Genomic DNA, 9,327 nt, shown 5'->3' with positions numbered 1-9,327 from the left:
TTCCTTCCTTCCTTCCTTCCTTCCTTCCTTCCTTCCCCCATCTCTCTCTCTCTCTCTCTCTCTTCTCCCCTCCCTCATTATAATACTGAGTAGAATGGGCTACAGGAATCAGAGATGAAATCTCTGGAGATGAAATCTTTTTTTTTGTCAAATCTCAGCTGTCACACAGGATCACAGGGTTCTTTTCCTTCGTAATTAAAAGATCAAAGGCCTGGCAGGATGAAACAAGATCAAAGAGGGTTCTCTTTCATGTCTAGCTCACCTCCTGATGATTTTATGACACAACACTTCAGGGCATCAATGCAAAACACATGCCAATGCCTGTTTTACAGACCGGTCCTCAAATCTCCCAGCCTAGCCTATGGTGACAGGTTTACCTGGTGGTCTCCTATCCAAGTTCTGCTTGGTTTGGGGAGGAGGGGGCAGCCAAGAGGAGCAGGGTACAATTCCTGTGATTAACTACAGGTAGTCCTCGACTTACAACTGTTCATTTAGTGACCGTTTGAAGTTACAACGGCACTGAAAAAAGTGACTTATGACTGTTTTTCACACTTACGACCATTGCAACATCCAAAATTCAGATGCTTGGCAACTGACTGTTTTCCCTTTTAATGCTAAAACCAGCAGACAGTCGATATTCTACAACACAGGTGGTCCTCAACTTACAACCATTCATTTAGCAGCCGTTCCAAGTTATAACAGCACTGAAAAAAATCTTTACATTTACAACCGTCACAGCACCCCACGATCACACAATCAAAAAAATCAGGCACTTGGTAACTGGCACGTATTGACAATTGTTGCACTATCCCAGGGTTGTGTGATTGCCATTTATGACCTTCTCAGCCAGCTTCAGAGAAGCAAAGTCAATGGAGAAAGCCAGAGACCACAGGATTCACTTATCAACTGCAATAATTCGCTTAACAATCATGCGGGGTGGGGGGGGGAAGCTGTAAAACAGAGTGTGGCTCACTTTACCACCACCTAGCTTAGCACTACCTCCATTGGAGGTAGTGACAGATTTTATCTTCCTGGGCTCCAAGATCACCACAGATGGGGACTGCAGCCAAGAAATTAAAGACGCTTGCTCCTGGGGAGGAAAGCTATGGCAAATCTAGACAGCATACTAAAAAGCAGAGACATCACCCTGCCAACAAAAGTGCGTAGAGTCAAGGCCATGGTTTCCCCAGTTGCAATGTATGGCTGTGAAAGTTGGACCATAAGAAAGGCTGAGCGCCAAAGAATGGAGGCCTTTGAACTCTGGTGCTGGAGAAGACTCCTGCGAGTCCCCTGGACTGCAAGGCGATCCAACCGGTCAGTCCTAGAGGAGATCAACCCCGACTGCTCTTTAGAAGGCCAGATCCTGAAGTGGAAACTCAAGTACTTTGGCCACCTAATGAGAAGGAAGGACTCCCTGGAGAAGAGCCCGATGCTGGGAAAGATGGAGGGCAAGAGAAGAAGGGGACGACAGAGAATGAGGTGGCTGGATGGAGTCACTGAAGCAGCAGGCGTGAGCTTCAATGGACTCCAGAAGATGGTAGAGGACAGGAAGGCCTGGAGGAACGTGGTCCATGGGGTCACGATGGGTCAGACATGACTTCGCAACTAACAACAACAACAAGCTTAGCACTAGAAATTGCACTCCCAACTGTGGTTATAAGTCGAGGACTACCTGTAAGGAACAAATTATGAGAAAGGAAAAAGTGCAATTTTTTAACTGCAATTTTTAGCCTGCTTATTAAAGCTAGTTTTCATCTCCTGGAAGGATCTTCCCCGCATTTTGCAAAGGGGGTTGTTATATGGGATTACAAATTCAGCCTCAAAATGTTAGCTTCCATTTTGTTTAATTCAACTGGAGGTTGGCAACCGGGTGCCCACAAGAGCCTCCATCCCAGAAGGCCCCTCGATGACCCCTCAAATTTAAAACTAAACCGGGAAAAAACCCTATTCTTTTTGCTTAACTTTTCCCCCCTAAGACAGGGGTAGGCAACCTTGGCTCTTTTATGACTTGTGGACTTCAACTACCAGAATTCCTGAGCCAGCCATGCTGAGGGAAAAGGGAGAGAGGTTTCCAAGTTGAGCCATGCTGGCTCAGGAATTCTTGGAGTTGAAGTCCACAAGTCACGAGGGGGCCATAGGTCTCTCATGCTGGCTCAGGAATTCTGGGAGTTGAAGTCCACGAGTCATAAAAGAGCCAAGGTTGCCTACCCCTGGCCTAGCCTATTGTTTCTCAGCCTTGGGTACTTTAAGAGGTGTGGACTTCAACTCCCAGAATTCCTGAGCCAGCCACGCTGAGGGGAAAGGGAGAGGTTTCCAAGCTGAGCCATGCTGGCTCAGGAATTCTGGGAGTTGAAGTCCATGAGTCATAAAAGAGCCAAGGTTGCCTACCCCTGGCCTAAGACAACAAGGCAAAGACAAAAAATGCCGAATCTCAAACTTAACCCAAATGCTTGGGGTTTTGTTTTTAAATTAAAATGGCCCACATGGATCCACGCTTTGAGGACATTTTTATTCTCAGAAACATCAGAGAAATGTTTCTTTTCTTTTTTTTACGGTTTGCTGGAATTTGGCCCTCAGGAAGACATTAATCTGGCCTCTGTCGTGCTTCAAATGCCTTGGGGTTAAAGCAGAAGGGGGGAGAGAAGGCAAGGGAGGAAACGGGCACTCATCCTTACCTGACGCTGAGTTCACGCTGCAGGAACAACACAACAAAGACAGTGAAATCAGTTATTATTAAAACACCAGCAGGGAAACGGGAAGCCGGGAAGCCAATTAATAAAAAAATAAATAAAATCAAAATAAACCAGGAATATATCTTCTATATTCACTGCCTTGCAAATTCATGTTTTAAGCCTTTTTTCTTAAAGGATTCCCAGTCTCAGTTTTGCAAAATAATGCAATTATTTTATTCACTGGTGGTTTTGAATGCCTCCCGTTTATTTATTGGTTTGTTGTTTGTATCCTGGCTTTATTATTTATTTTTACAAATAACTCAAGATGGTGAACATATCCAACATACTATCCTCCATCTATTTTGCACATAACAAAAACCCAGTGAGGTGGGTCAGGCTGAGAGAGAAGGATTGGCCCACAGTCACTCAGTCAGGTTTTGTGTCTATGTAAGGAGGGACTAGAACTCACCGTCTCCTGGTGACTGGCTCAAAGTCACCCAGTCAGCTTTCATGCCTAAGGTGGGACTAGAACTCACCGCCTCCTGACGATTGGGACAAAGTCACCCAGCCAGCTTTCAGGCCTACAGCGGGACTAGAACTCACCGTCTCCTGGTGAGTGGCCAAAAGTCACTCAGCTGGCTATCATGCCTAAGGCGGGACTAGAACTCACCGTCTCCTGGTGACTGGCCCAAAATCACTCGGCCGGCTTTCGCACCTAAGGCAAGACTAGAACTCACAGGCTCTTGGTGATTGGTCCAAAGTCACTCAGCCAGGTATCATGCCTAAGGCGGGACTAGAACTCACCGTCTCTTGGTGAGTGGTCAAAAGTCACCCCGCTGGCTATCATGCCTAAGGCGGGATTAGAATTTACTTCCTCCTGCTGATTGGCCCAAAGTAACCCTGGCAGCCGACATCCTAAGGTGAACTAGAACTCACCATCTCCTATTGATTGGCCAAAGTCACTCAGCCAGGTATTATGCCTAAGGCGTGACTAGAACTCACAGGCTCCTGGTGATTGGCCCAAAGTCACTCAACCAGGTATCATGCCTAAGGCGGGACTAGAACTCACCGTCTCCTGGTGAGTGGCCAACAGTCACCCAGCTGGCTATCATGCCTAAGGCGGGATTAGAACTCACTTCCTCCTGCTGATTGGCCCAAAGTAACCCTGGCAGCCCACATCCTAAGGTGAACTAGAACTCACCATCTCCTGGTGATTGGCCCAAAGTCACTCAGCTGGCTTTTGCACCTAAGGCAAGACTAGAACTCACAAACTAGCTCTCCAGAGCTTTTTGAGGGCCTGATGGAAGCTGCTTGGACTAGGCCTCAAAATAAGGGCCAAAGAGGCCCCATGGATGGGGCTGACCAGCCTGGCTGAGCAAACCTGGATAAGACACCGGGTGGGAGGCAACACAACCCAGTTCCCCTCCACACACACACACCCCATGCCAGACAGACCCATGCTGTTAGTCTGAAAGTGACCCCTGGAGATGAATGCAACTTAAGCAACAACCACATTAAGCTTACGACCACACTGAGACCAGAATTTATGTCGCTATGTGAGAAATTTAAGTTGGGTTTTGCCTCATTTTACGACTTTTCTTGCTGCAGTTGTTAAGTGAAACACTGGAGTTGTTAAGTTAGCGACGTGACTGTTAAAGTGAATCTGGCATTGACTTTGCCGGTCGGAAGGTGACAAAAGGGGATCACTGGGGGGGCACAGCGACCGTCATAAATACAAGTCAGTTGCCAAGGGTCTGAATTTTGATTGATGACGTGACCATGGGAGGATGCTGCGATGGTCGTAAGTGTGAAATAGGGTCACAAGTCACTTTTTTCAGTGCCGTTGAACTTCGAACAGTCATATAATAATAATAATAATAATAATAATAACAACAATAACAATAATAACAATAAAAATAATAAATAATAATAATAATAAATAATAACTGTTAATTATTAATTGTTGATGATAATAATAATAAAGTTGGAAGGGACCTTGGAGGTCATCTACTCCAACCCCCATGAACGGTTGTAAGGTATACAGGTGGTCCCACACTTACAACCTTTTTAGTGACCGTTTGAACGTACAACTGTACTGAAAAAGCGACGCAGGACCATTTTTCACATTTACGACCGTTGCAGCATCCCCCGTGGTCACGTGATCCAAATCCGGACCCTTGGCAACTGACTCGTATTTATGACCGTTGCAGTGTCCCCCCCCAGGGTCACGTGATCCCCTTTTGCGACCTCCCGATAAGCCAAGTTGATGAGGAAGCCGGATTCGCTTAACAACCTGTGTCCCTAACTTAACATCTGCGGCAAGGAAAGTCGTAAAATAAGGCAGAACCTAACCACTGTCAGGGAACTTCTCTCTAGCAAAGTGTGTACTTTGAGCTATTCTGTGTGTGGTATTTATAGTGCCTGTTTAGATGTTGACTGAGGTGTGTTGATGGCTGGCTTTTAAGTCATTAGCTGTTGTTTGCTTGTACTGCTCAGCCCTCACCTCCATAAGTACTTAATAAGCCCCCAGTACATCAGCACTCCTGTTGAGTGAGGAAGGGCCCGCTTCCCAGGCTTCAATCATTTCCCTGGCTGTTTTTGTGCCTGCTCGTCCAGCAATCTTAGTAACTGCGAAATTGAATGCGTGTCCTTGTTCATTGCAATATGAGGCTACCAATGAGTTCAGGCCTGATCGTTCGCTTGTGTTCTTGCAGTCTGGTGTTTAGCTTCCTCCCTATTTGTCCTACACAGTCAGAGGGGCAATCCATGCAGGGCATCCGGTAGATTCCGCTGGAAGTGTCTCCCACCTCCAAGCGATCTTTACAGTGCATAATTTGTTCTCATATGGTAGCCTCCGGGCAGCGTGCGATGCCCGCTTGCAGATCTCGGAAGCTGCGTGCTACAGCTTCTGAAACGTTTTCGATGTATGCTACAAGGGTTGTAAATGTGAAAAACGGTCCTAAGTCAATGTTTTCAGTGCCCTTGTAACTAAATGAATGGTTGTAAGTCAAGGACTATCTGTAGAAGATCAGACACAGGTTCGCTCAACGTTTCGACGAGGTCCCACTTGTCATCTTCAGGCTGGGGTCTTCGGCTTCGTGCTTGTGCGAGCAAAGTGTGATTGGAGCTGCCGTCTCTCTATAAATATTGGTGGTATGCTACATCACAGCCTTCTGCTCTGGACATCACATCACAGAAATCAGGAGGTTACAACACTAAAGCTCAGGATGTTACAACACAGCCAACCACCCAGGATGTTGCAACACAAAACTCAGGATATCACTACACTAGATCTCAGGATGTAATCACACAACCCATTACTCAAGTCGTTATAACACAAAAGACTAATGGGCACACAGCCAGCACCTCAACTATTCAGGATGTTACGAAACAGCCAAAGAATCCGCAAACAATAACTCCAACACAGCCAACCAACCCACCTACAGCAACTAAGCCAGCACTCCACATCCCCCACCAATATTTATAGACAGACGGCAGCTCCGATCACACTTTGCTCGCACAAGCACGAAGCCGAAGAACCCAGCCTGAAGATGATGAGTGGGACCTCGTCGAAACGTTGCCAAGATACTTTCAATCTTACACGGGAAAAGACCTGAATACGCCAAGACCTGACCCAAAAAGGTGACCTTGAAGCAAAGAAGAAAACCCGATACCACCCAATGCAGGGGCTACCCTGAACACTCATAAGGTCTCACCTCTTCCAGCTGGCTGTGCACGTGCTGGACGATCAAGTCAATGGCGACGGTATTTCCACTACCTGAAAGAAACGGAGAGAGAGAAAGAGTAAATGTCACTGATTAAGGCCAATATTGGTAGCTCAGGATTGAGATGAGGGGTCCTCGGGGCTCTTGGTTGAGACCAAACCCCACTCCCTCCTTGCCCTGATGACGCTACCTAGTTGGGTAACGAAATATCTGCGCAAGAAAACTACCAAGCTCAGAGAAGTGAATGTCAGTTTACTTCCAGATCAGATGCTATATTTTTCCTATCCTGCTCTATGGAGTAGAGTAGAGAGTTGGTCTCTGACAGAAGGTCACCTGAAGAGACTAGAAGCATTTGAAGTGTGGATTTACAGGCGGCTGTTACGTATAAGCTGGGTTGACAGGATCAGAAATGAGGAGGTGATAAGCCTGGGAAAGCCAAGGGAAATCATCAAAACAATTAAAAAACGAAAATTAGAATATTTCGGACATGTGATGCGACACCCAGAAAAACACGGCATACTCCATTTAATCCTCCAGGGAAAGATTGAAGGCAAACGAGGTCCAGGCAGAAGAAGAACATCGTGGCTTCAACATCTAAGGGACTGGTTTGGACAAAATTCAACAGCACTTTTTCGTGTGGCTGCTGATAAAAACAGGATCGCCAACATGATCGCCAACATCCGATAATGGATATGGCACAAGAAGAAGAAGAATGACCTGGGAAATCCCCTAGAGGGCGCAAGCAGCCTACAGATCCCATATAAGCGGCAGAGTCGAAATTTAAGCGCTGCAACTTTCTCAAACCGACTTCCGATCGAACAAGCCCCAAATGACAGGTAGTTCTCGACATATAACAGTTTGCTTAGTGACCGTTCTAAGTTACAATGGCACTGAAAAAAGCGACTTATGACCATTTTTTACACAAGCATTGCAGCATCTCCCCCCGCCTCCCGGTCACGTGATCCAAATTCAGGTGCTTGGCAACTGACTCGTATTTATGACGGTTTGCAGCGTCCCCGGCTCACGTGACCCTTTTTTACGACCGTTTGACAAGCAAAGTCAATGGGGAAGCCAGATTCACTTAACAACCGTCTTACTAACTCAACAACTGCAGCGATTCACTTAGCAACGGACGCAAGGGAGGTTGTTAAAACTTGCTTAGCCGTGGAAATTTGGGGCTCAGCTGTGGTCGTAAGTCAAGGACTACCTGTTCAGTTGTTCTTCGACTTACGTCCATAATGGAGCCTGTCCATAATGGCCGTCAGTCATGAGGGCCGTAAAATGAGGCCCCCTGATGAACTTTGACAACCTTTTTTTTACAAAGCGGTTGTTAAGCAAAAGTGTTGATCGTCAAGCAACCGTCACTGTCGTTAAACGAACCCATTTTTCACCAAGGGCTGATTTTTGCCAAAAATGGGAAGTCAATAGCGGTTTTTAGCAAAAAACATCCTAAATGTGTTTTTTGTAAACATACGAATGCAAACCTTAGGAAGTAAAAATTCTCTTCTATTGGAAGCAAAGGAATAAAATGGATGGGAAGTCCTTCCAAGCATTGTTTAATATAATTTGATTTGGTATAGAAATAAAACAAATAAAAAAAATTACATTCCTGAAATTTTGGCACGGCTAATCTGAAAAATTGCAGGGCAGACTGGAGTGGTCTGTTGGCAGCTGTCAGCGCAACGTGGGCAATAGAACCTCCAGATTCAGTGGCACTCTACCTTAATGTCCCAGACCAAATCCTTTCAAGCATTTTTTTTTTTTGCTAGTTGGCTGGAAATGGATCCCAAACACTTTCAGCGTGAGAAAAATCAGGGCAATTTGAGCAAGAGATCTAGCAAAGGGACCCCCAGATCAGGAATCCAGCCAGCCCTACCTCGTGGGACCACAATATCGGCTACTCGCATGGTGGGCTGGATATATTGGTCAAAGGCTGGCTTGACAAACTTGTTATACTGCTTGATGACCCCCTCAATCTCTCGGCCTCGTTCGCTGATGTCCCTTTGTAAACGTCGAACCAGGCGGATGTCCGAGTCAGTGTCCACAAATATTTTCATATCCAGAAGCTGGAGAGGAAAAATGAGGGGAGTCAAGTGGCATTTGGGTCCAAAAGAGATCCTTCTAGAGCAGACATGTCAAACTCGCAACATGACGTGACGTTGCGCAACGTATCGGAGCTTTTTCCCCATTGCCGGCAATAGGGTGGGCGCGGTTTCCCGGTGACGCATCCGGCCCGTGGGCCGGCAGTTTGACACCCCTGCTCTAGAGCAGTGTCTTTCAACCTTGGCAACTTTAGCATGCGTGGACTTCAACTCCCAGAATTCACAGTTGGCAGGGGAATTCTGGGAGTTGAAGTCCATGCATGTTAAAGATAAGATAAGATAACCTTTATTGTCATTTTTTACTGTGGGCACGACGACACACATCAAAAATGAAATTTAGTTGCCCGCTCTCAAAGTGAACGCAAACATGACACACATCTAAACATACTATATACAACATATGTATAGACCCACACCCCTACATATACATAACATATGAATATTAAACACTGTCCATCTTGAATATAAACGGAAGGAGGAAGCTTGAGAGTTCACCCAAGGTTGAAAAACATTGCTTTAGGAAACGCCGGAGGGTCTGGGGGGAAGAGCGTTGGACTAGAAGTGGCCTCTGCTCCCCTCCCCTCCACAAAATAACTTCCAGTTCCCCCCTCAGATGGACCAACCTCACAAGGTTGTTATTACTGGGTAAAACAGGAAGGGGGAGTGCTAGACGACCTGTGTAGAGTTGCAGAAAGGGAGAGGGAAATTTAAATCTAAAAAAATATTGATCGTTAGAACCTTGCAAGGAGGAAGGGGAAGGGGAAGGGGAAAAAGAAAGAGAGAGAGAGAGAGAGAGAGAGAGAGGGAGGGAGGGAGGGAGGGAGGGAG

General features: G+C 46.3%; 1 protein-coding gene across 2 annotated transcripts in view; it reads right to left on the bottom strand.

The window, feature by feature from the left end:
* UCKL1 (uridine-cytidine kinase 1 like 1) overlaps positions 1–9,327 on the bottom strand; it is a 44,362-nt gene that overhangs the window by 20,587 nt on the left and 14,448 nt on the right. The window contains exons 6-8 of one of the 2 annotated variants that reach the window (XM_029285468.1): positions 8,274–8,463; positions 6,389–6,450; positions 2,676–2,692 (exon numbers count right to left, since the gene is read on the bottom strand). In XM_029285468.1, coding sequence (XP_029141301.1) covers positions 2,676–2,692; positions 6,389–6,450; positions 8,274–8,463 — 269 coding nt within the window. The remainder of the gene's footprint in view (positions 1–2,675; positions 2,693–6,388; positions 6,451–8,273; positions 8,464–9,327) is intronic. The other variant, XM_029285454.1, reaches the window with a different exon arrangement.

The sequence above is a fragment of the Protobothrops mucrosquamatus genome, unplaced genomic scaffold, assembly GCF_001527695.2.
Source record: "Protobothrops mucrosquamatus isolate PMUCROS unplaced genomic scaffold, P.Mucros_1.0 scaffold_11, whole genome shotgun sequence".
NCBI lineage: Eukaryota > Metazoa > Chordata > Lepidosauria > Squamata > Viperidae > Protobothrops > Protobothrops mucrosquamatus.
This window is presented reverse-complemented; position numbering and strand designations above follow the sequence as displayed.